Consider the following 27,626-nt stretch of genomic DNA (forward strand, 5'->3'; position numbering starts at 1 on the left):
AAAGTAGAACTGAAATGACATTCATTACGAGATGATTAGTTAAGACATTTCAAATACACCTGCACAATATTTTTTCTAGCCATGTATTTCACCATTGAGGATTTCTTAAAAATAGTGTGTAAAAATCTTGTCTCGTTCTCGTCTCGTGAACTCAATCTCGAGTCTCGTCTCGTGAGATACCTGTCTCATCACACCCCTAATATCTACATATTATGATGTCACAATTATGACAATAAAAGTTACTTTTTGTTAGGGCCGGGTATTGACACAATTTTCATGATTCGACTCGATTCACATGCTTTCGATTCGATTACGATTTTGATTCGATTCGATATCAATTATTTTGGATGTAGTATTTCAGTTACAGTATGGCAAATTTTCTAGAGGAAAAAAATCTCTCAACTAATGCTGTAAACTACACATGGGAGTCAGTTGGTACTACTATAATAATACTGAAGGTTAAGTTGACTTATTTATATACAGACACTTAAATTACACTCAATGATGTTTTTATTAAAAATAAAGTTTAGAATTACATAATCATATTTCTACTCCAGTTCGTTTTTTTTATTTTTTTATTTTTGTGGCGACTAGGGCGGGCGAGAGCCGTGAGGGAACGGCGCGAGGCCGGTGACGCAAGTGATAACAAGCATCACCTGGGAGGCGCACCGGCCTTGAGTCTCTCACGGAGGAGCTCCGGGAGCACAAAAGGAGGAGCGACGACCGTGGAGGACGAGAGAGGACCAGGCCTGGACTTTATTTTATGTTTTATTATGTTTGTGTGGCCGGCAGACGTCCGCGAGGGTCTGCCGGCATTACTTTCGTTTTGTTTGTTTATTTTATATTAAAGTTTTATTGAACGTTCGCCGGTTCCCGCCTCCTTCTTCCCACATTTTCGAACTGTTACAATTTTTTTTATTCAAACATGCATATTGAAGAACATTAAAAATTATAATGAATATGTAATGGTGCATAGCTATATTTATCAGAATGTTGCTTTGTAGAGTTCACTTTTCTAGCTGATTAATGAGTTTATGGTCACTGAATATGTTTTTCTGAGGTAAATGTGACGTTACGTGACATTGTTTACTACAAGCTGTTTTATTGACGTCTTTCTGAGGTTGAAACACTGATTAAGTGATTACACGATACATGATACAGATTTCGTAAGTTGTACTGTATATTTTAACATATCTTCAGATGTTTATTTCGCGCTGTAACTGGTATTAAAGTGGAGGAGAGGATGTTCACATTCACTCAGTGCTGCCGCTTCTCTTTAACTGAGGTGCTAAAGTGATCTGTCACGCCACATTAAACAGCGCCAAAACGGTATTTATTTTTTGAATCTCATAATAAGATGGACGTGATTTGAAATCTGAGACTTTGCTTCATATCAAAAGTAACAAAGCACAAAGATTATTGTGATTTATTGGATGGGAGGCGCTACATATTCTGTTCATTCATCAACTGAAAGCAGACTAATCGATTCTTGGGATTTAAGAATCAATATCGGTTTGTAAAAATGAGAATCGATTAAAATCGAGAAATCAATATTTTTTACCCAGCCCTACTTTTTGTCAAAGTTTAGTATTTTTTGTATTGAAAAAAAAAAAAAAACTACTTAAAAAATATTTTTTACTTTATTTATATAAATTTAAAAAAATATGATACATCTTCCCAAAACTGCACAAATTTGGAGTAAAAACATTAATAAACAGAGTAAAATTACATTTGTTTAAAAAAAAAAAACTATTATTTTGTTACAAAAATTACATTTTGTTGCCTGAGGTCTCCCAAAGACCCTGAGTGTACACCCCAAACGAAGACCGCACAAGGGTTAATTTACTGGAGTTAAAAGTCAAATATTATAATGTGTATAGAGAAAACTGATAAAGTATACTTGAAATAAACCTCTTCCCTAATAAAATCACAAAAAAACTATTGGAAAAACATAATACGTTGCATTATGGGTGTAAGAGGATCTCTTGTTTGTTTAGTGAATCAGGTGGATGGCATTTACAGGCCTGAAGTGTAAGTGTTCAGCGTGACTGCCTCAGACATTTCCTGCATTGCTTTGTTGGGCCCCATGGCTGCCACTCAATTTAGAGCAAAGCTATTAACAAACTGCTCTTGGGGGCAAAAAGTTAGATTGGGCATGACGCTAAGAAGCTAATCGTCTAAATGTCCCCTGTGCAAGGACAAACTTTGAGGAATGAGGACAATTGATCCAAAATGTTAAAAGAGTATCTTAAGGAGTTTGAGCATGTGTCATTTAATGTAAAGAAAAATAGAAGGACAGATTTATATTTTAAATAAATGCCATTCTTTTGAATATCCTAAAGTAACAATTTGCACAAAAATATTAAGCAGCACATTTATAATAAGAAGAAATGTTTCTTGGGCAGAAAATCAGCATATTAGACTGATTTCTGAAGGATCATTGAAGACTGGAGTAATGATGCTGAAAATTCAGCTTTTCATCACAGGAATAAATTACATTTTAAAACATATTAAAATAGAAAGCAATTAATTTAAACTGTAAAATTATTTTACAATATTACAGTTTTTTAATCAAATAAATGCAGCCTTGGCGAAAACTTTTGAACAGTAATGTAAATGTAAATGAAGATGTCATCCAATTTTTAAAAGTTAAAAAGAAAGAAATTAGGTATTTTTCTAGCTCTAAGAATTCTGACCACTTGTATGGTCATCTTTTTCACTTTCTCTTCTGCCTCAACAAAGAACAGCCTCTTTTAATAAAACAAGTGAGGAAATCATTAACTCTCCAGGGTAAATCCTGTCTGTCTTATCCTTTCCAGCCTTCAAATATCACAGTTCCTTCTTGACATCACCATGAAAACTATGTGATCTTGATAAGGACCATGGGGAGTTGCATTAAGAGACATTTCTTTTGTGGTTTTCATTAGTTGATATCAGAAGATGGGACTTTTCCAACAATCAGCCATGAGGCACATTCACACTTTTAACAGAATACCTATGTAGGATAAAGACACATTCATCATTATATCACAATATGACTTGATAATTAAAAGAAAAAAATAAATACGGCGACCATGGATCGAAGACCTCCCCTTCCAAAGCACTTTATCCGGCTAGGAATAAACTTGCAAAACTACCACAGCCATAAAATCACAATGAGGAGAAAAACAAAGAGCAATCTTATCACACATAATGGGCTGTAAAAGAAACTGAAAGACTCTTGAGCTCCTCAGGCGTGATTGGTATCTGAATTCACATGATTAGCTTCAGAAGGTTAATGGTGTCACATCAAACCTGCGAAGGACGAGTGCAAAAATACCGAAATATCACCATAGCAATATCAGCACAACATGAGAATGTTATCAACATGGCTGACAGGAAACGTTATGTAAATAAATCATATATCAGAGTGAATAAAAAGGCTGTATCAACCTGTTCTGATGCTATCTATGTATCTATCTATCTATCTCTCTTGACAAGAATCGGAACTGGTACGATTTGAGTCCCTCTGACCTTTTTTAGTGTATTTTATCTATTGGATCACCAAAATATATTTTAAAAAGCTTTTTGTATTAATTGAAATGTCTCCTTTATTAATGTTTAAAAACATGATATACATTTTATCTTCATATTAGAAATTATTGTGTTTTTTTCCTATTTTGTCGTGTGCCTTAAGGCCTTCTATGAAAGTGTATTTGGGATATGAATAATAAAGTGAGAAAAAAGTCCATTCATTTTGCCATTCCCATAAACATCCATCTGTGCTTTTTTGCTGGTAATGTTTTTTTTTTTCTAAGTAATTTCATGATTATTCATTAAAATCACATCATTTTAGTTCCGTACCTCAGTAACCCCTCAACCCTGTTACACAAACCATTCTCCCCCTAAAAATAATGAACCGATACTTATCTGACATCATTAATAGGAAGTGACATCAAAGATGTCTTCATTGTGCGCAGACACAGGCAAGTTACCACCTTCTTTAATAATAATAACTAAATTATGTTGTGAAATTGTGTTTGTCAAGCTTAACGACTCAACCCTGTTACATCAATTAAAGATAGAAAACTATACTTGTGAAAATGTTCTTTGTTATTTCAACATTATTCATGATTTCTTACGCATGCCGTGCGCTCTCCATTTATTCACTCGATTAAGAGCAGAGGCCAATTTGGGCAAAAAAAAAAAATCACAACCCCGCCACACCTAGATTTTTATTATTATTTTGTTTGTTAAGTTTATGAAAAAAGTAATTTAAAGTTAGTTGAATTCATGTTCAGAGCAATCATAAGAATACAGATTTTAGTTCAAATTCTGAAAAATGCCATCTCAAAAATGAGGTTGCTGTCACAAAGTGTCCATTTCTGGCTTTAGTAGAGCAAAAGTGTGAGGTTTTATGTAACTTTTATATTTGCAATTACTGAATTAGTGATTCTGAATTCTGATTAATAAGAAAAAGTTGATTTTATCACAAATACATTTTATAATAATATATTCAGAGCTCCCATAGTGTCCATAACTTAAAATAATGACCAATAATAATAATAGGGATTTGATGCCTTAGATATATGTTTAATATGTTAAATATGTTTTTCTGGAATATGTCATTAATGTTGTGGGGTGTTCTGAAAAGTAATACATTTTGGTATTCAAAAATGTGTACGTCCAAATCGTACCGGTTTCGTGGAATGACTCATTTAAAGTTTGTCCTGGCACTTTCCTTTGTACGTTTAACATTGTCCTCCTAAAAATCTGTGTGGAGCTGTATTGTAATACCACGTGAAATCGCCAAAGCCAATATGTCTTTTAAAAGCCAATTCACACCGCACAGACAAACACTTTTGTTGGGTTTTATCTGATCAGTGTGTTGGAGTTGGTCGGAGTTTGTTTTCACCTGACTTACCTTCTTCAATCCGTGTTGGTAGGTGTCGGTTGGGAAAGTGTGAAAATGACCGTTATTTATTTTTTTTAAAAATTCAAAATCCAACTGCCAACTTGTTGGCGTTTGATTATCGTTGTTCTGACGTCACTAACGGCTCTTAGACGTTAAATTCCCTCACTTTTTATATATATTAGCCTAGTATACATTTTATACAGCATTTTTATAGTTTTTATCCGTCTCTCACCATTGTAAACGAATGTTTTCCAGTCAGCAGCCGCGTCAGGCTGTAGTAGGCCTCACAGAGATGTTGTGCGATGAGAGGGAGCCCTCTAATGGTTCAGCGCTGATAATGGCTACTTTAGGCCCTGGCAGTACATTAATCTCTAGGCCCAAATATTAAATACGACTGAGAAAAATACACAGTTGGCAAACGCAAAATCTTTCAATCACATTTTAATGAATCTAACAGGCCGCTTTTGTCAATGGCGGTACCTGAGTGGGCATATGGAATATGCTATGTGCAAACTATACAATCATATGATCAAATGCTGACATCAGAAATTAAAAAAAAAGGCAAAATCAGACACATGCAAATTAATTCTACTCCGAAATAGCAGACAGGAAGACGGCAAATACATCTGTTGTGCGATCAACCCCTAACTACTTCTTACATTCAGAAACCTGCTCTGCAGACAATTACATGAAAAGACTTAACATGTTATTATAGCTTGAAGGAGTTAGTATATGACTTCCATATGATGTGTTTTTGCTCTTAAACTTTATTATATGTGCATCTCAACTACATACATCTAATCCATTGTATATTCAGATAGACATTTCCAATAGTTCTCTCAAACGCAATACCTCAAACATCAAATGAAAAGAAAACATACATTTACTGCAGAGGTAATCGGACGAAAACACTCCTTCTATAACAACAGAACGCTTCAAATCAAACTATACAGACCCACCTCCATTCAACCAAATGTGCTTCTATGCTTTGCCCCAATACCCCGAAAATGACATACAGCGCATGGCATTCAATATATTACAGCACTAAGTCACCAAAAATATATCCATTTATAGCAGACATGTGTGCTGGTCAATACTTCACATTTTCTGACTTCCTTTATGCTTTTTTTGTTCGTTTTTAAACTTTTTACAACATATGTGCTAGGAAAAACCTGCAAGGACCATTAACAAAAACTTGGGGCCTCTAATGAAAAGCAATTTAACTGCAACATGTACACAAGTAGTATGGGATATGATCCATGCAGTTGTGCACAGCCAGCATAGTCATGGTATGGTCTCGTTTAATATTCGTAGATGACATCAGCCACCAGTGCATCACAGTCTTCATTGGAGATACATTCTACGGTCTGGTCCGGAATAGACTCAGCCAGACTTGAAGAGGAGAATGGCTACCTGGCCCAAGTAGAAGTAGATGAAGTGTTTTGTCTCATGGGTCACGTAGCTGCCGAAGTTCCTTCCCACAATGCAATGCCACGTAGGATTGTATTTCTTATCGAACTCCTGTAACACGAGACAACGTGGTTTTAGCACACCGAAAATGCAAACGCAACAAAAATACACATCTAAGATAACAGAATGGCTCAAATCTCAGCACCACTCACCTTTTTGATGTATGCGGCAATGTCCTTCTCTATGTTGTATTTCTCCATGGCCTGCGTAGCACAGTCCACCGCATCCTGCTGCATGTCTTCAGACATGTCGGCGTTCTTGATCACAGCCTTCCTGTCGGTCATGGTGCCTGAAAATGTTGAGACCAACATAGTTAAAGGATTAGTTCACTTTCAAATTAAAAATTTTCCTGATAATGTCATCAGAGATGTTCATGTCCGTCTTTCTTCAGTCGAAAAGAAATTAAGGTTTTTGATGAAAACATTCCAGGATTATTCTCCTTACAGTGGACTTCAATGGCCTTCAAACGGTTGAAGGTTAAAATTAGTTTCAGTGCAGCTTCAAAGGGCTTTAAATTATACCAGACAAGGAACAAGGGTCTTATCTAGACAAACCATTGCTCATTTTTCTTGAAAAAAAATATATAATATACGTTTTAACATTAACAATAAATGCTCATCTTGAACTAGCTCTCTTCTTCTCTATTAGAATTCCAGCAGTGTAGAATCTGCTAAGTGCATTACTGCCCTCCACAGGTCAAAGTTTAAATTAATTGTTATATACTTGCACTAGCATATTGTATATGCCAATTTAGTTCAAACTTTGACCTGTGGAGGGCAGTAATACACTTACCAGTGTCTACACTGCTGGAATTCTAATAGAGAAGAAGAAGAGAGCTAGTTCAAGATGAGCATTTATGGTTAAAACGTATAAATTTTTTTTTTTTGAAAATGAGTGATGGTTTCTCTAGATAAGACCCTTATTTCTTGTCTGGGATCGCTGTAAACTGTAATTTTGACCTTTAACCGGTTGGGCTCCGTTTAAGTCCACTATATGGAGAAAAATCATGGAACGTTTTCATCAAAAACCTTAATTTCTTTTCGTCTGAAGAAAGAAAGACATGAACATCTTGGATGGGATGACATGGGGGTGAGAAAATTATCAGGAAATTTTCATTTTAAAGTGAACTAACGCTTCAAGTCTCCACTGCCAGTATAAACAGTGGGGCCTTTCATGGGTGCTTCTTCCCTGACAATGCCAGGTCAGTTCCTGACAGAAAGCCATCAACTGAGGGGATCGGATTTGTTAAGGTAATTCAAATGACATTAGATACTTTCATGAGAACCAAGCAGGTCTTTCAAGAACCCAACACTATCATTTGCAGCTAGCAAGTCAATAAAGGCCGTGTTTGCATACTAGTTATGCTAGGCACAGAGAACCTAATCAAACTCTGCCCAGATTAGCTAAAATCCTGTATAAAAGTACTCAAGTAGTTAACAAGCAATCCTAATGCTGAGATGCATCATGTGGTCCAAATGCATAACTACTATAGAGAAGCACTGATAGCCATGTCAGCACTTCACACCATCTTGATTTAGCAGCTAAACTAATAATCATGGCGTGGCAGTCGACTGATTAAGGTCTATATCATCTATCAAGCCATTGACAGGTCAGGATGGAGGAATGCTACGTCACACCTCCATTCACAGCGTGCGCGTTTGATTCTCCAGCAGATCAATGAAACTCAGGTGCACGCGGCGTTCTCGTGTAGCGTCTTCATCTCAAAGTCAAATACATCTTTGCTAATTTATGCCTTTAAATGTCGATTTAAATACCTAAAACAAAAGCTTTAGGCTCAAAATGCATGCATTCTTTGTATATCACTCGAGAGTGCAAACTATTCCACTCACCTGTCAACAATATTTGGCAAGAGAAATCTGCGGTTCAAAACAGAGCTTTCGTCGTTTCGGATGTCCCTTGGACGTTAGGAGAAGAACATAAGGATCAAGTCAAACGCCGACTGGTGCCCGCGCTAAAATCCCTGGCTCTTCACAATGCCGTCCTACACAGCGCTCGCCATTGGCTGCAGACCAGCCGCTCCCTGCGCCCCTCTGCCAGCATCTTATTTCATCCCACAATGCATCTTTAACCGGAGACCAGGGAAATGTGCTTGTTTGGTTATAAGCTTCAGGACTGTGTAGGCCATAAAATAGCTTAAATTAGACTTGGTGGATTCACAATGAAAACACGTCACGAGTAAATCACTTATTGCAAGGTTAGAGGTATTGTGCCTCAGTCCCACACAGTGTAATGTAACTTAACTAGAAATGAAAAATGTAATGATTATAGTATTTTTTAGAAACATGGGGGGAAAGAAATGCAATACTAATGAGATCATTTCGAATTTCTACATAAGAATTCAGACGCATTTAATTCTGTTATTGCAATGTTCTTTTCGAACTACATAATAGAACGACTATTGCTTTGTCGTTTATAAAATTCTACTGATACAAACACGTTGACATCAGTCCGTGTTTATACTGATTGACATGAAACAGTTCTGGTTTATTTAACGTTGGACATGAGTATTGTAAAAGCTGTTCATTCAGCGCTTTAAAAATGTTTTTGATTCACACATGAAAACCCGGCTCACAAGTCATTAAATTCCGGAATACATTGATTGGTTGTACAGTATTTATTAATTTTCTCATATTTTCCAGCCAATATGATTTACAGTTGCTAAGCAACTTAAACCACTTGAATATACCATTCAACGGTTGGGCGGCATCTAGAATTAAAGGGATAGTTCACTCAAAAATTAAATTTATCATTTACTCACCTTCAAGTTATTCCAAACCTGTATGAATATCTTTCTTCTGCTGAACACAAAATATATTTTGAAGAATGTCAGTAACCAAACAGTTGGACCCCATTTACTTCCATTATTTTTTTTATACATACTATGGAAGTCAATTTCTTTTTGTTCAGAAGAAAAATTCATAAAAGGTTTGGGACAAATTGAGGGCGAGTAAATGACAGCATTTTCATTTTTAGGCAAACTATCTCTTTAAAAGGACAGTTCACCATTTTTTTTTTGTCTTCATTTACTCACCCTCATATCTTTCCAAACCTGCATGACTTATTTTCTCCTGCAGAATACAAAATATACTTCGAAAATACGTAAAAATGTTCTGTTCAATAAAATATTTTGGACCGCATACTTCGTTTCTTTGCATGGTGGAGAAAAAAAAAAAAAAAGCGCATAAACATTCTTTAATATCTTGCATTCCAGCAAAGTCATACAGGGTTGAAACACCTTGAATTTAAGTACATTACAATTTTCAGTTTCAGGTGTACCATCCACTATATAATAGTCAACCATTCAGAAACATTAAAAAGCAAATGAACGAATCACACACAGTTTTGTACCAATGAAAACTTTATTTAGGCAAAAAAAAAAAAAAAATAAAGTCACTAAAAAGAAACAAAATGCTAGTGATGTTAAAGCATCTCCTGTCCACATTGGGACAGTGTAAATCTAAAAATGCCTGAGTATACCCCCCCATCCCAAACATACTTCTTCCCATTTACCATACGGTTCCTGTTGACTCCATCCCCAAAGATTGCTCCAGCATCTGCTCCTCCATTGTGTTAAATGTGAAGGGCCAAAACGTCTACATATTCCACTGAGGTATAAAGAAAATAAAGGGGGCAGGGAAGTACTTTTGAACTGTGGTCTTAAAAATCCTAAGATCCTGGGAGCAATTGATCCTGTTCCATGTATCCAGCATTCCCTATCCTATCTTCATTATGTACTGATCCCAGTGATCCGGCATCCACTGAGCCTCTCCTCCAATCCAAACCTTAAGATACCAGCAAAACCAAGACAAAGGAGGTAAAGAGTTAGAATCAAATCCACTCAAACCTGCCTTCTTTGATGCATGCATACAGCATTAAGGCCAAGACTATCAAAACTAACCTAAGACGAATTCAAATAAGTTGTGAAAGTTGCATCTTTGAATGCAAAAACCCAACTAGTACATCTTTACAATGCAAACAATGACGCCATCTGACGTGAAAATTGTCTAACATTGGTAGTTACCCAAATAATGCCCTGTGGGCCAAGAAGAGTATTTTTCTAGATGTAATGGAGGACTGTTCTAGTGCTCAAATTCACCCTTTTACTCAACAAATTATAGATTTAGTAATCCTTTATTACAAAGCATCAGTTCTGTGTGACATCTAGAGGAAGACAGCATAAAACAATTGTGGAACTCACTATCCCATGAAACATACATGGCATTTACAAAAATATTGGGAGCCATTACATAACCCTTTGTTTTGGTCTATGAAAAAGATCCATTTCGTATTAAAAAAAAAAGAAAAAAAGTGATGGGCAAAACAAAATTAAGTAATTTAAAAACGTGTTTAAAAATAACCAATGGGGGGGGACATAAGACATTCATAAGATCATAATTGTCTCACAAAACAAGAGGGGAGGGGGATTAAAACATATAGGGATGTGTAAAGACTGTAAAAAACAAAAAGGTTCAGGGGCTCCACCAAAGAGGTGAGAAGAGTGGAGCGCTTTAGGACCGAGAGCGGGAACGGCTATGGCGAGGGGAGTACTGGGGGGATCCTCGGCTGCGGCGTGGGGAGTAGCTTCGGCTACGGTTGTTGCTGCGGCTGCGACTCCTGCTGCGACTGCGGCTCCTTGACCTTGATCTTCCATAGCTCGGACTGCGGGGACCGTCCACCTTCACGCGGATGTATGCAGTTTCTCCCTGGCAGAGAAAGAACTTTCCACTGAGCAAATATAATGTATAATCATGCTAACATTGTCACTATACTTACCAGACTTCTTTGGTTGCCCTCAAAACACCAGTATTTCCATTAACCAGTAAGCACTGACTACACAAGACGTCTAGTTTGACAAGGTTTACCTTTGGCATTCAAAAGGAGAGGTCAACCGATACTGGATTTTGCTGATCACTAAGTTCAGAAATCTGATTAATTGAACAATTTTTAAAGTCCGTAATATGAAAACTTAAATTAGTGCTGAACTGTTATAAAATTAAAGGCACAATATGTAATGTCTCCCCACTAGAGGTGGCTTATTCAAAACAAAAGGCATAGCTTGATGCATTTATTTCACGGAATCATGGGAGGTGTTGTCTTCAGCCGGTGGAAAAGAATCCGACTGGACTCAGGAAGAAGTCATATTCATGGATGAGCTAATGTAACAGATTTATTAACATTACAGTAGTATGAAGCAGGGTGTGGCTGAAAGCCGTTGGAGCGGAACGAGGATGCTGGAGCGATTGCTAATGAGACTAGCACGACACAGCTCGACTCGAGAGCAGTGGAGCTCTTATTATGCCGCAGACGAGCACTTCCACTTCTTCCTGTTTTAGCATATTAGATACATTTGTGTGTTGAAAGATGTTCTAATGCTACTCTGCATTTGCTCGGAGGCTACTATGAGACACCCGTTGAATACAGCAGTAAGCTAGATCGATATTAGGCATGATAAAACAAGGTATTAGCAGTAAATCAAGAAAACGAGATTTAAACAATAAAACTTACTGTGTTGAGCTATAAAACATTTTTTAAGTCGATTAATGTTTTCAAACAGTTGCTCACCTGTCTAATAAATCAATATATATTAAAGCATCTTTGGCGCTTCCATAGTTTCTACAAAATAAAACCAGAAATCGAGGGAAACACAGGTATATCACTGATAGGCGACACATTGACACAGTCAGTGTCCTGGTTAAAATGGCATATTTCTCTGAATTTAAGCATTTGTCATAGATCAGGTACACAAGTAAAAAAATAAAAATAAATAAATATAACATTCTAGTGGTTTTTGGAAATTATTCCAAAAATCGTACATATCGTGCCTTTAACAAAGACTTAGTCATAAGAATGTTTTGTAATAAATTAAAACCATAAAAAAAAAAAAAAGCTGTGCTTCAAGCACTTTTATTTTTATTTTGTCATGAAATATAAAAACGTAAAAAACGTTTTTCCATAATGTAACTTAAATGGCATGTACTAAATTTCTCTTGTATTTGACTGACTTATGTTTTTGCACATAACTATTTCAGAAAGTTTTTGTAAGAACAGAAAAAAAAAAAAGTTTGTAAAACTAAATTCAGCCATGTATGCATATAGCTTTGTTTTATGATGTAATTGGATGAGTAAATTTAATTTAAGATTTTAATACTGTAGAACCCTCCAGCCATGTAAAATACGGATAAATGTATGAAAAAAATACTCAACCACAGATGAATTTGCAAAAATGTAATAGCCAACCGCTATTCACAAGGGCGGGTTCACTTACAACATAGATCCACCTAACATGGCATTAGTGATTTTCTTACCTTAAGAATATTCCAATGCTAAGCATGTCCAAATGTTTGGATTAAAATCTCAAACCTACCTCGTGCGACCGGAATTTTGTGTTATCCAGTTTGCGAACGGCGTAGGTCATGTCTTCTTTGCGAACAAACTCCACCACACCAGTTCCATCACGGAAAACGTCAGCGTAACATACATCACCTGCTTCACGCATGTGATCCTTCAGATCCTGCCAGCTACCGCTCGGTGGAAGCCCTGGAATCAAACACAATGGTCAATACAACTTCAAATAGTGTTTGAGTTAATTAAAACTCTGATGCTTCCTTACCTGATACGATTACTCTGTACTCCGAACGTCTGGATGGGGGTCCATATCGGCCCCTAGGAGCCCCACCACCACCGCCGCCGCCACCTCCTCCGCCGCCGCCAAAACCACCTCTCCCCATACCTCTCCCACTTCTCGGAAACTCAACTCGTAGACGATAGCCATCATAGTCATAGCCATCACGAGCATAGACAGCATCTTCAGCATCTCTGAAAGAAAAGGAGCAAGAAAATAATGTAAATATCACTGGCATGAAAAACCAGTTAGTGCAGCTAGGGGTCGTACTGAGATGAACTACTAACAGGGTCCTAATCCTCAGCCACTAATCTGACCAGCTATTTAAAAATGCCTTAGAATTTAAAAGTAAACTGCCTCAAAATACAAAATAAATACAGAAAAAGTCAGTGACAAAAACTTATTAACAGCAAAAACTCACTGCAGCTAATTTTTAAATCAAGCTGAACTAGTCATTTGGCTAGTTACAAAGTAAATTTACAAAACCAAACCTTAGTGTAGTTATTAAAGCCTAACGAAAAGCAAATTAAACTCAAGCTTCCTAATTAAACAAGCTTTTTAGATGGAAAAGGATAATTTAAGTTTGTAAAGCTCATTACGACGACAAGCATTAGTAAATTTACAACGAGCTCTGGAAACACGGTGAGCACGGCTAAGCTAATTAGCATGTTAGCACAGAAAACAAAAGTAAAATGGCTTGTATACAAATATATACATATGCGCTTTTTTATTTACAGAAAGAGACTGTAAAAACGCAGTGACAAAGGTAACATTAAAAAAAATGATAAATTAAGAAGTGAAATCTGTAACGATGAAACAAACAGACTAGCTTTTAAGCTAAAGGCTCAAGGTTCAGTTTCACACACCTGGGGTCTTCAAACTCGACAAAGGCGAATGGAGGTCCGCCTCGTCGGTTTTTCAGATCGATATCTCGAATGGCTCCGTACTTATAAAAGACATCTTCGACATCTTTAGTGCGGATATCAGGGGGCAGATTCCCCACATAGATGCGGCAGTCATTGCTCCCAGCAGGGCCGCGGATCACACCACCACCAGACATCTCTGCACGGATATACCTTCACCTTCCTGATAAACAGAGAAATTACACTTTTGAGGGTCCGATAAATAACGGATGTTTGTTTAACTTTCAAAATACGTTAAATAAACCTAGTTACTAGTCAGATACAAAACAAAGAGACTTACTATTGTTTGAAGCGCCACTCGCACGCGCACACCAAGAGCGTGTTTCCTCTGGAGTCGCGCGGGACGCTTCCTCTTCAGCGGGCGCGCTGTAGCCACCGCGGATGAATCTAGAAACTGGCTGTTCGGCGGGTAATGGGGTAGCTACATCCGCGACGCGAAATAGTTCGCATATAGTGACGTCTAAAATAATAAAAATGTTTTATGTGGGTGGGAAATTAGCATGAATAAGGAACGAAGAGGTATGAATAAGGAGTGAAGAGGTAATGTAAGTTATTATTTACAGTCGCGCGGTTTATTTAATGTGCTACTTATATCTTGCACCTGATGCTGAGGTAAACTGATTACCGAGTTACACAGGGATAAAGTTGAAAATAATAAAACATTTACAATTTAGATTTTATATAATTTATATAAAATTTATTTAGGCCTAAATATGTGTGTGTTCTTGTATACATGGTTTATGATGACACAAATGTGTATAATGACATGGATATTTACAACGTAAACAAATGGCTTAAAAAACATACTAAACGGTGTTTTGTTTTGTTTTTAATTAATTAAATGCAGATAGTTTTCTGTGATGGGGTGTAGGGGGATTTCACTCGGCGGCCATCTTTGAAACGCCTCTCGGGCATTCAAGTGCAGCTCCTATCTCTTTGAATGGGGAAACATCAAATTCTAAAGCTTGCCAAGCTTTCGATTAAATTTCATATTTGAAATCACCAATGAAATCTGTCAACAACTGTCTCATAAATTTTGTTTCTAAATGCTCTAATCATGACAAAAAACGGTACTTTTCAGGCTGGATCAATCTAATGCACATGCGCAGTCCTAAATGCCCGTCTCTTGTGTCTCATTTCGGAGGCGCGTGTCTGACTGTTTCTAATAGAAACCGTAACTTCTAACAGCCGCTGCAGTGACGCCATGACTTTACCAGTCGGCGATTGGCTCTTATCAAAGACTATAGAATAACCACAGTCTATGAGAATAACACAAGACGTGAAACTCGTATTGTTTTGAATATGGCGGAATAAGTCCCGCCTTCTAAATAAGAGCCAATCGCCGATTGGTAAAGTCATCGTGTCACTGCAGCGGCTAAAAGCTCCGGTTCATATAGAAACAGTCAGACGCACGCCTCCGAAATGAGACCGAAGAGACGCGCATTTAGGTATGCGCATGCGCATTAGCTTGATCCAGCCTGAAAAATACAATTTTTTTGTCATGATTCAAGTGTTTAGAAACAAAATTTTTGAAACTGTCAGATTTCATTGGTGATTTCAAATATGAAATTTAATCAAAAGCTTGGCAAACAGATTTGGAGAATTTGATGTTTCCCCATTCAAAGAGATAGGAGCTGCACTTGCATGCCTGAGAGGCGTTTCAAAGATGACCACTGAGTGAAATTACTTGTCTTAAGGGACTCAAGACCGCCATATTGCGCATTGCACTTTCTCCTATTCATAAGAGTGACGCGTCTTGTGTTATTCTATAGTCTTTGATTGAATATACAGTTTGTACAGTTTAACAACCAATTAGGTCTATGGAGAGTCCCCGTAAACCAAATACGTGTGTGTGTGTGTGTGTATATCGCCAATATATATAAAACTAAGGAAGCATAGTGTGTATTCAGAGATTACATTCCAAACACAAATTCTATTTTCACAACTTTATTGCAGCATTTTCACATTGTCAATATTTTAGTTTAACTTTTGTCAATAATGCATTCCAGCCAAACATGCTGAATTACCATAACAGATACTGTGACTCATAAACTTGTAATCCATGCTGTTATTCTTCATCAGAGCAAAGGCTTCATTAAAGCTTTAGGTGATGAAATCTTAGATTACAGAAGCATACAGCACAGATCCTATCCTAAGAAACCCATATTTTGACAGTCAACTCATATTATGCAGTCAAGTAAACTGTAACTTTATTAATAAACTTGTCAGTTTAATCAGTTGCATTATTTTCCTAAAGAACTGCAACAGAAGCTAATTTTACAATGATTTTATGACAAGCAGAGGACACCACAAATTTTCACATCCTCAGAAACTCACTTAGCAATCACTTTCATGTGCTGTTTTAAATCAACATCACATTTATGAGATAATAATAATAATTAATCTACACATGTTTAAGAGTTTTATATGGAAGTTGCAGTGAAATTTTAGCTAATGTTAGCTAACTTTCAGCTAATGTTGGAATATGGGAATCAGCCGTATTTCAATATGCATAGCTGGAAAGGTAATGGGATAGACCAGTGGCTCCGCTGCTGTCACCACAAACTGTGTACTTCCCTTGGCATGCCAGACTGTTGATCTGAGGAAAAAAGATAGAAGTAGAGAAGCAATTAGAAAGAGAAAAAATAAACATCTATCTATCTATAGATTTGGTTGGCATGCCTCTGCTCGTTTGATGAATTCCTCGGTTGCGGCGGTCTCATTTTCTCTCTGTCCACGCCAGGTCTTCAGAGCTGAGGCTTGCAGAGCGCGGCCGAATGAGAAGGTAAGAGCCCAGGGCTTCACCAGTGGGCAGTTATTGATGGCATTTAGGTTAATGGAGGCCTCTTCCTCACTTTGACCTCCTGAGAGAAAGGTCACCCCTGAAAGTGCAGGAAGTCTGTAATTGACCCTTCGCCAGTGGTTTGATTGACAAGCAATCTAACCAATCATAACGCCGAATCCACAATTTTGTCCGATAAAGCAGTCAGGAGTTAGAAGATTAACCTCGCTGGACATGAACTTGAAAAATGGTGTGTACTGACATCTTTCCACGTTTGAAACCACATTCCTTCTGATGTTCATTCATGTTTATTTGATGCTATAAATGAACTAGTAGGAAGAGATGATCAGTTTATGAGCCGCTTCAGCTGAGGAGCTACAGCCACATTAAAGAGCCACAAAATGTTTTTTATTTTTCAAATTTCTTAAAAAAATTACACAAATTTGAAAGTTGGGGCTTTGTTTAATATCATAAGTAACCTGCACTGTCTTGTCTGTCGACGTGCGGTCAGTGTCCTCTTTGCTCTGCGATGTATTTTTCACTCTGTGTGGCGTGACAGCGCCACAGCTTGTCGGACAAAGCAACAATAACTAAGGGGGGCGGATCTTTGCGAAGTGTCAATTACGCAGTATGTAGACTCGTTAGTGAATCTGAAAAAGGTTTACATTTTTTAATATATCCTCACCCGTGACAGCAGGTGGGACAGTACGCCGCAGAGTAGTCACTGTTGCCATGGCAACCTCTTCTGCACTGTATTTGGTTGGGCAGCTGTGTCCAGGGGTCACCATGTTGGGCTTGAGTAGTGTGCCTTCCAGATACACATGATGATCAAACATGGCTTTGTAGACCGCTGCAAGCACCTGAATCAATGACAGTGAATTGAAATCATATTATTACAGCAATTTTGAATGTGTCAAGGATAGTTGAAACTCATTTACTCAAACTTTTCTTTGAAGGGACACAAAATATATTTATATAAACAAATTTATTTTTATAAATGTATGTATATATTAATTATTTCGTCCATATGATATTTTGCCCACTGCGTTCAATGTATGGACAGTTTTATGTTCCACAGAAGAAAGAATGTCATGAATGTGAGTAACTGATACTCTATCAACTATCAACTATCCCTTTAAGAAGTAAATATTAGGAACCAACCCTCTCTGTGACGAACTGGCAGCGCTTCAAATCATGGTCTCCATCAGGAAGGATCTCAGGTTCCACTATAGGTACAATCCCATGCTGGAAGAACAGTTGGGAACATTATCATATGATCTTTGAAGACTTCAAATGCAAAAGCCTCTAAGTGCCTTCTGAAACTTTCTTCTAAAATGAGCATTTTTATCAAGCTTGTAGCTATGTTTTTAGGTTCTGTAATTTCACTTTAATGGCAATTAATAGGTCCTTTTCATTGTCATTTAAGTAAAATAACTGAACCTAAACATACAAGCTTGATAAAAATGCTCATTTTAGAAGAAAATTTCAGACAGCACTTGGAGGCTTTTGCATCTGAAGTCTTCATTTGTATTTTATAACTCTCAATTTAGCCTCATTGACATTTTACCTGCTGACAAATGCTAGCATAGCGAGCAAGGACTTTCGCATTTTCTGTAATGCACAGGTTTGACGGGGTGGTATCACTGATTTTCATTACACAGCGCCACTTTGCAAAGTCAGCTCCATCTTTTTTATACTGAGCGCAGCGTTCTGAGAGCCCATCCAGACCTGTTGAGACAGTATAGCGCTCCATTTGTGTTAAAATTATGGGTACAGTCAAATGTTCTGGCTTAAAATGATCCAAAATGGATTCAATACATTTCACCAAAAATCAAACTATGAAAAACAAAAACAAAACAAATTCGGTAATAACAATAAACCTTTAACAATGATACTTCTCACACATTACATCTAAACAAAGTTAACACTGTAACTATTTTTTTGTTTTTTCCACAAAATGCGAATAGGAAAGTATTATGTAAGTATAGTATATATATATATATATATATATATATATATATATATATATATATATATATATATATATATATATATATATATCCCTGACTTTTTTTTAAACATTTGTGTGTGCTTTCCTGAAGCTCAAATAAGTAGAGCATGATGCTGATAAAAACTGCTAAAATATATGACAAACTTATAGAGATAAAAACACATAAATGTAAATACCCTCATAGGATAGTTGAGAAACTGACATAACAAAATACATAAACATTTTTTTTTTATTTTGGATCTGTGCACCTGCTTTTAACCATGACATTTGTGGGTCAAAATGACCTGGAACATAATATTAGAACACCTCAAAACTGACTGAATCAAGGAACAAATGTGAAATTAGTCTACCACACAAATGTATCAACATTGAAATTAACTGAATGAGATTCAGATCCAGAGAACGGATGTTTTTGATATACCTTGTGTAGTGGTCTCTCCATTAGTTCCTGGCAAGGGAACTACACCTTTGTCAACCTGAGAAGAAAGGGAATGAAACAGCTTATTGGCTTAAACGCACTGTCAGAAAAAAATGTGCAAAAATTGTACCTTTAGAGGCACAACAGCTTGTCACTGAGGCAGTACACTTAAAGGGACACAGAACAACTTGAGGGTGAGTAAATGATAATAGGATTTTTATTTTTGTAAAGGGACAGCTGTGTACCTTTTCTACCCCTAATAAAAGGTGTCATGCCTTAGAATAGTAACAAAGACTGTAGAATAACACAAGACGCGTCACTCGTATTGTTTTGAATGAGAGAAAGTGCAACACGCAATATGGCGGAATAAGTCCCGCCTTTTATATAAGAGCCAATCGCCGATTGGTAAAGTCATCGCATCACTGCAGCGGCCGTTAGAAGCTCTGGTTCCTATAGAAACAGTCAGACTCGCGCCTCTGAAATGAGGCTCAGACACGCATTTAGGTCTGCGCATGCGCATTAGCTTGATCCAGCCTTAAAAATACATTTTTTTTGTCATGATTCGAGCATAAAGAAACATAATTTACGAGACAGTTGTTGTCAAATTTCATTGGTGATTTCAAATATGAAATTTAATCAAAAGCTTGACAAACAGCTTTAGAATTTGAAGTTCCCCATTCAAAGAGATAGGAGCTCCACTTGCATGCCTGAGAGGCGTTTCAAAGATGGCCGCCGAGTGAAATGACTTGTCTTAAAGGGACTTTGGTAGTAATATATTCCTTTAAGATTTCAAATATGAAACTTTTAGGGGTAAATAAGGTACAAAGTTGTCCTTTGAAGGGCAGTGCCTAAGTGGCAAGCAGTTGTAACTCTAAAGATCAAATTTTTGCACAAATAAATACAAAATGCAAAAATATTGAAGCTTATCGAATACTCCTCATTTGTGTGCTTGGCTGGACAAACAGACAGCCCTGTCTCAAATATATCCCACTGATTGAACTGCACTTGAATTTTTTTTTTTTTCTAAAGAAAGATAGAAATTATAGGTTGAACAGGATTGGGAAATGTTGCAAGCCAGAGCAACAAGGCTCAATATGTCAAAGCAAATAGTTTACAGCTAAGCCCGTGAACCAAGGTGAGACTTCATACCTTGATCCCGATAGTGATGCCCTTGTCCTTTATCATCTTGACGAACGGGACGCCATCATCAGAGTTCTGGTAGAGTGTTTCGTGGAAGAAGATCACTCCACCAATGCAGTTATCAATGCGGTCATCAGCAGTGAAGAGCACCTGACGGTAGAGACGACGGTTCTCCTCGTTGTTCTCCACCCCAATCTGGTTCAAACGTTTCCCCATGCTGCCTGTTAGAGCATGCACAAAACCAAAGTGAGTTCTTGAGCTTTTCTTTGACACTGCAATTTCTGTCGAATAACTGGAGTAAGTCACACTAACCGATGGACTCATCTGCAGCTAGGATGCCTTTGCCTGGTGACACTATACGCAAAGCTATCTCATGTAGCTCCTTCTTTTGCTCAGTGGTGAGGGGAGGAAACTGATGGGTCATCCTAAATGTCTGATACAACCTATGGATACAGTTAGAGTAAATGAACAAAACCAACATGGAATTTCACCATATAAATTGTCTTCCTGCTGAAGTCATTTATGATTCAGATGGTTTAACATGCACTGTAAGAAATAAATCTGTAGAAAAGCAGATATTGTGCTGGCGGAAAATCACCATTATCTTCTACATTAAGTTTACGGACATCTCCTTCAAATTTAAAACACAACACAATGGAATGTGTAATTCAAAATACATCTAACACTCTTAAAAATAAAGGTTCTAAAAGAGTTTTCGCAATGATAGAAGGATCATTTTTGGTTCCCTATATAGAAACAGTTCTTGAAAGAACCATTTTTCTGTTAAAACATTATAATAATAAAGAAACCTTTTCCACTATAAAGAACCTTTTGTGGAATGGAAAACTTCCATAGATGCCAATAAAGAACCTTTAAACATCTGTGAAAAATCAATGCGGAAAAATTGGGCCCTAATTTTGCAAACTTTTCTTAGAGTGTAGAAAACCTGGAAATATCAGGGAATTGTATAAATTGTGATTTCCAGGCCTAAAATAATAGTAATAAATAAGTATATTCAGTCTATGTCCAAATGTAGAACATTTAATCGGTTAGAAATTGGTGAGTCTCTAGAAAATTATTTTTTAAAATCCATATCCAGTAGACATTTATAACCCTCCTCCTGGGGCAAAATTGTACTTTTTAAATGAAACATTCTCTTAAATGAAACAGCTCCCAAACCAAAGTTAAACAAATGAACAAATCCACACAATTGTCACTTAAAAGCATGGCAGCTTTTCTATTGAATGTTATTCTGTGCAGAAATGCCACGCATTCACTTTCACAAAAGCTTAACAGATATCAGCAACTCTGGCAACTTTGTTATTCGCAACCAGCACAGACTCACTGTTTACAAGCCTTAAGCATACATAAATGACTCTCTTTATGAATAACCAAGTTGCCAAATTACTGCAAAATGTTTTAAAGAGTTCCTGTCATCATCTTCTTGAAAACCTTAAAACCTTTAGTCAAATTTAAACACAATTACACATTTCTGCAGTGTCTGGAAACTGATCATGATTCTCAGCGTTCAAAAATATTTTCTAAACCATAACTCGCTTGCAAAAAACACAACTTTTTAGTAATATAAAACAAATTCCACAAATGAATTATAATCCAGAATGCTCATGGCAGTAAATTCAACAGATGGAAGGACAGCGATACTCACCAAGACTGATGGATTCAGACCAGAAGGGCTTTCTCCTACAGACGAGATGAGATGTGACTGATTCTTAACAGTGGCACTGTCCCAATTCTTTATGAAGGTGATATCCCAGAGGATGCTGACACTTGTAGGGCGGAGCTTAACGTCATGGCCTCATTAAGTTATTGGGGGAGGTGTTAAAGGCCACCAAAGGTTGCCCACCTGATCCCATTTCTCTAGCAGCATGTATTCTCATTATATTACACACAATGTAATGCAATCTAGATCTTTAACTTTTTTTTTTAAATGGTGCAAAAGTTGCTAGGGTAGTGAGGGTTGTTGCCAGGGTGCTGCTATGCAGTTGCTAAGCTGTTCTGGGTGGTTGCTAGGGTGTTCTGGGTAGTTGCATACTCAAAAGAGCCCAAATAAGGCTTGGATTCTTTATTCACTGTGTGATTTTTTTTTGCCAATATTATATCGTCTGCCATGGGAAAATTGAGTCTGATCACTTCTGTAAGCCACAATATTTGAGGTATGATTGTAACTTTGTAACCTGTTGGCGGCAGGGTCTTCCGGGCAACATATGTACATTTGAAGGAGGTCTGTATTCCCGTTAATGATATAATTAGATCAAATATGCCTCAGGCAAATAATCCCCAAATCTCTAGTCAGATGAGACTCCCATCGTACCCTTAGGAATATGTTGGCAGTCACAGAGCGGCTGAGATTCAAGCATATGCATGATAAAAAATGAGGTGGGGTCATGGCATAATTTCAAGTTCTATACAGGTGAGTAGAATTTTTAGATGACTTCATGATCTAGTTTTTCAAGGACAAAAAAAATGGAGTTTGGAGTTTGAGTTTACCAATGCATTGATCTGTTGTGAAAAGATGTGATCAATGCTTTTGGATCTAAAATTGGCTTTAAGTCTAATTTATTCAGTTCACATGTAATATGCATAGAAAAAGGACTTTTTTTAAGGACCAATCAAAAATACTAAAGCAATATAAGATAATGTAGATAAAATGGCAGGTTTAGAGGGATACCCAATGTCTCACTATACATAAAGGACCGAACACATCTGAAGTAGACTCTCAAGAGAACTGTTAAGAGTTACGGATATTTTAAGCCATCTCTACTGGGGCTGTGATTTTTTTCCTGATACCTAATTAAAAACATTAATAATGATGCTTTATCTGGTGTTCAATTTTCAGCCCTATTAAGGCTGCTCCCATTTGGGTTTGTCATTGCGCTCACAAATAGGTCACACCAAAGTCTCAAAGTTGGAGAAATGTCTCCAGGTATCATTCACAGATATATATTTTACCATTCTATCTTTTTGAATTGGATTTTGACATGAAGTTCTACTTTTGTTCTCCACATCAATTGATGAAGTTTTTTTTTGAGGACATATGTTGAGAATGATATTTACAGTATGACTGAGAACTCATTTATTTAATTAAAGCCAACTATATGTGAACCAAGATTTATTTAGTTTACTATCATTCAGCTACTTTTACCATAATATTTGCACTATTTAATTAATACTAAATTGTATTGCAATTCATTGTCTTGTATTGCCCCATACGTTCCATTGTACATAATTCTGCTATTCTAACTGCATTATTGTATTATTTCACATATTATTGTGCATTCCATAAGATATTTCATTGTAGATACCCTCTAATATACTGTATTAATTATGTATTTGTATTAAAATTATTAAATTGTAATTAAATGTATTTATTATACTCATGATTTTACTTCTATGCTACAGTAGTACCTCACGTCTGCACCTGTACCTCAGTGTCTGTAATTTCATGTCTCACTCTGCGTTCCCAAAAGCTGACTTGTCAGTGTGTATTAGCTTACTATATCCAATATTTCTGGTTCTTGAATTAAATCAACAACAATGGGAATTTTTGCCATTTGTATCACTCCGCTTGTCTGTCTCTGTTCATTAGTGGTTATTTTTTAGTGCCTCTTTCTGCAGATTACATCGATACACACAGAGGTGTAAAGAGTACCTAAAAACCATACTTGAGTAAAAGTACAGATACCTTGCACCAAAAATGACTCCACTACAAGTTACAAGTAACCAATTCCAATACGACTAAAGTAAAAGTCTTAAAGTATCTGATTTTAACAGTACTTAAGTATTTTACTCATGCTGAATGTAGGCTCTACGATGCAATAGTCCCGAGAGACTGCCAGTGAAAATAAGAAACAATTGATTTGTAAAATGAGAAATCAAGTTTATTTTCTAAAATCAAAATACAACTGAACACCTCAATATTGCAATAAATCAAGGTCGACACGACAACCTTTTAAACATCTACAAACTCTCAAGTCTCAGTTAAGCTCAAGTGGTAATAAGTAAACCAATATCCATCAAAACTGTCTTGTCAGTATTGCGGATAAACAAAACAATGTTAAGTAAAATTAAATAGTCAAAGTCTACTGTACGTGCTGGTTTGATCCTTATCACCAGCTGCAATCATTTCCTCATCTAATAAACCAAACACCTGCGATCAGCAACTATCTGCTAATGCACTCACATTCACGTAAAGTATCCTTGTTGACAAGTTTTGGGCAAGTAAAGGCAAAATGCACCAGTTACAGTACCTTCAATGCCCTTAGATGGCGATATAACTTCTTTATATCAGAAACAAACTGCTGCTGCAAAAAAGTTAGCTGCCATGAAAAATGTAATTTGTAATTGCATTACTCATCACAAATGTAGTGGAGTAAAAAGTACATTTACTTGCTCAAAAATGTAGTCAAGTAGAGAGTAAAAGTTGCCAATATCTTTGATACTCAGTGCAAAGTAACTAAAAAGTTACTTAAGTACAGTAACTAATTACACTTACTCAAGTACTTTACACCTCTGGATACACAAGTAGTTAACGACAGGTGAGTCTCACTGAGTCATTCCCTCAACCAGTTTTTTCAAAACACAGATTCATTCAGGAGAGAAACAGCGACATCGTTACGTGTGTTTGACTTGAAGCGGCGTGAGAGGGATTCTAGGTACTTTGATGTCATACATCAGCCTGCGCAGCGCCACTTCAAGTCGAATACACCGGCTACATCCAAAATCGCATACTTCCATACTATATGAAAACAGTATGACAAAAAAAAGTACAGCGTATGTCCGAATTCACAGTATAAAACAGTAGGCAAAAAATATCAAGATCACCTACTGCTTTTGGCAAGATTCTGAAGTGCGCATACAATGGACACTTTACTATCCCCTGAGGTCACGGGAGATGACGTATGAATGGCAGTGAAGTGACACAACTAAAGCTGGTAGGTCACATGATAATGACAACATGGCGAATGTAGTACGTCCGGATTATATTCATTTTACACACAGTCATACTATATAGAACATACTTTTTTTTAATTCAAAATAAGTACCTACTCAAGACAAGAGAGTATGCGATTTCGGACACAGCCACCTTTTATATCTGAGCCACTGAATCATTAACTCAACCGATGTGTTCAAAAACACTGATTCATTCAGTATTGGCTTCATTTGGAACTATTATTTACAAAAAAGAAACTGGCGATATTGTGTCTAAAACGTTACTAATATTAAAGGATTAGTCCACTTTTAAATGAAAATTTCCTGATAATTTACTCACCCCCATGTCATCCAAGATGTTCATGTCTTTCTTTCTTCAGTTGAAAAGAAATTAAGGTTTTTGATGAAAACATTCCAGGATTATTCTCCTTATAGTGGACTTCAATGGACTCCAGACGGTTGAAGGTCAAAAGTACAGTTTCAGTGCAGCTTCAAAGGGCTTTAAACGATACCAGATGAGGAATAAGAGTCTTATCTAGCGAAACGATCTGTCATTTTTGAAAAAAAAAAAATACAACTTTATATGCTTTATAAACATTTCTTTTTCGACTGAAGAAAGAAAGACATGAACATCTTGGATGACATGGGGGTGAATAAATTATCAGGAAAATTTGATTTAAAAGTGGACTAATCCTTTAATTAATATCACAGTATACTTATATGTAAGCATGATTGCGTCCCAAATGACGCACTATACACTATGCACTTGTACACTATGTACTTGTGCACTATGCACTCATCCATGTAGTGCGTGAATTGTATAAGGTTATTTTGTCATTTAACAATGGAGTCCGATCCTCCCTTCCCCTCCGCTACATATTAAAGCTGCGACAGTTGAGTGCATGAAGTGTCCAACATTCCACACTTCGTTTTTTCCGTTAATTTAGTGCATCATCCAGGTATTTAAAGTGCACTTTTTCTTTTTGGAATTTTCAGTGTGAACGCACTACTGCACTATTTGTACTTAGATTAGTGCACAAGTACGCGAATTGGGACGCACCTATGATGAGTTTTATCACAGTCAGATTATCATATGGTGTCCCAGTAAACAGGGAAGCACTGTAACCAGTATAAATGTAAAAACGAGTGAAGATATACACAATCCCAACAGTTCTTATATTATAAAAATACTTCATTGGTGAAGGCAAAATTAAGCTTTCAAAAGTAAGGCCAAAAGTCTAATACTCTTTCTGCATATTCAGATAAAAAGAAATCTGATTACTAAAACAACTCAGTAGTAATACTTGTTAATGAGTCACATAGATTGATTTGTTTATGCTTCATGAGTTATCAAAAAATACTGTGACATTTTATCTTGTCTTTGGCAAAATGTTGCATGTTACAGAGAAAAGAAAAGTTTGTAAATTTATGTTTTCAAGGAGAACTGGTTCCTGTTGCTTTTGTTTCAGTCCCTTCTGTGTCTTCATTTACCTCAATCTTCATCCAGGTAGGAGGCAAATCCACAGGGGTCGATGGAGAGTTCAGCAGGTCACACTCAAAATTCTGAAGCAGATCTGATGATAAACCTCGCATTGACCTTTCCGATCGGTCGGGGTGATTCTTCAGCTCGAGGATTGGCTTGATGGGATGATTCTGCAGCATCTGGGAATCAAATGACATGCCGCGGAAAAACTTCTGGCTTTGGAAGTGCTCCAGGCACCGCAAGCGACGCATGGGGATCTTGCATAGAAGCTACATTCAGACAAAGTCACAGAGTGTTTTAGGAAGACTGGTTTGAGTATGTGTGTAAACAACAGAGCTGAATATTCCCATTATTCAGTTCCTGAATTTGATTTGAAGTAGGGAAATGAGAAGCATCAGAATTTGAAAGAAGAATTAAAATGAAGAGAAATTCATATAAATGCTGCAAGTGTATTTTTTAATTATACATTTTTGGTATGACTTACACAAATTATATCCTACACATAACATTTTTTCATAAATATTAGGCTATATTAATAAATGCATTATAAAAATTCATTTTTATTTAAACATTTGTAATACAATTGAAAATACATCCATAAATAAAACAACAAATGTAATGTTAAATTACATATAATGTATATGTATAAAATGTAATGTGTGTGTGTGTGTATACAGACGTGGACAAAATTGTAGGTACCCCTGATAAAAATGACTGTAAAAATAAATCTGCATTGTTTATCCTTTTGATCTTTAATTTAAAAAAAAATAAATTAGCAAAAAATGTAACCTTTCATTGAAGGAAAGGAATTGAAAGTGGGGGGAAAATCACATTTTGAAATAAATGTTTTTCTCCAAAACATGTTGGCCACAATTATTGGCACCCTTTTATTCAATACTTTTTGCAACCTCC

General features: G+C 36.6%; 4 protein-coding genes across 5 annotated transcripts in view; all 4 read right to left on the minus strand.

Moving 5' to 3' along the window:
- Positions 1-5,333: 5,333 nt before the first annotated feature.
- On the minus strand, positions 5,334-8,369 carry dynll2a (dynein, light chain, LC8-type 2a). The gene is made up of 3 exons (XM_067365233.1): positions 8,215-8,369; positions 6,517-6,653; positions 5,334-6,415 (listed from the first exon to the last, which is right to left on the minus strand). The coding sequence occupies exons 2-3, from the start codon at positions 6,646-6,648 to the stop codon at positions 6,278-6,280; spliced, it is 270 nt and encodes an 89-aa protein (XP_067221334.1). The 5' UTR covers positions 6,649-6,653; positions 8,215-8,369; the 3' UTR covers positions 5,334-6,277.
- A 1,352-nt stretch (positions 8,370-9,721) lies between these two features.
- srsf1a (serine and arginine rich splicing factor 1a) lies at positions 9,722-14,304 on the minus strand. 2 transcript variants are annotated; one of them, XM_067365232.1, is made up of 5 exons: positions 14,211-14,304; positions 13,874-14,093; positions 12,996-13,201; positions 12,750-12,922; positions 9,722-10,167 (listed from the first exon to the last, which is right to left on the minus strand). In XM_067365232.1, exons 2-5 carry the CDS (start codon positions 14,065-14,067, stop codon positions 10,099-10,101), a joined length of 642 nt encoding a protein of 213 aa, XP_067221333.1. In that variant the 5' UTR covers positions 14,068-14,093; positions 14,211-14,304; the 3' UTR covers positions 9,722-10,098. The 2 variants fall into 2 exon arrangements, with proteins under 2 accessions (XP_067221333.1, XP_067221332.1); XM_067365231.1 differs by having other exon boundaries at positions 9,727-11,088.
- Positions 14,305-16,433: 2,129 nt separating this feature from the next.
- On the minus strand, positions 16,434-20,705 carry aldoca (aldolase C, fructose-bisphosphate, a). The gene is made up of 8 exons (XM_067365118.1): positions 20,594-20,705; positions 20,291-20,502; positions 19,145-19,199; positions 18,280-18,440; positions 17,874-17,957; positions 17,398-17,572; positions 16,613-16,812; positions 16,434-16,529 (listed from the first exon to the last, which is right to left on the minus strand). Exons 1-8 carry the CDS (start codon positions 20,703-20,705, stop codon positions 16,434-16,436), a joined length of 1,095 nt encoding a protein of 364 aa, XP_067221219.1.
- A 5,960-nt stretch (positions 20,706-26,665) lies between these two features.
- Positions 26,666-27,626, minus strand: part of rskra (ribosomal protein S6 kinase related a) — a 12,633-nt gene continuing 11,672 nt past the window's right edge. The window contains exon 12 of the mRNA XM_067364353.1: positions 26,666-26,983. Coding sequence (XP_067220454.1) covers positions 26,666-26,983 — 318 coding nt within the window. The remainder of the gene's footprint in view (positions 26,984-27,626) is intronic.

The sequence above is a fragment of the Chanodichthys erythropterus genome, chromosome 17, assembly GCF_024489055.1.
Source record: "Chanodichthys erythropterus isolate Z2021 chromosome 17, ASM2448905v1, whole genome shotgun sequence".
Taxonomy (NCBI): Eukaryota; Metazoa; Chordata; class Actinopteri; order Cypriniformes; family Xenocyprididae; genus Chanodichthys; species Chanodichthys erythropterus.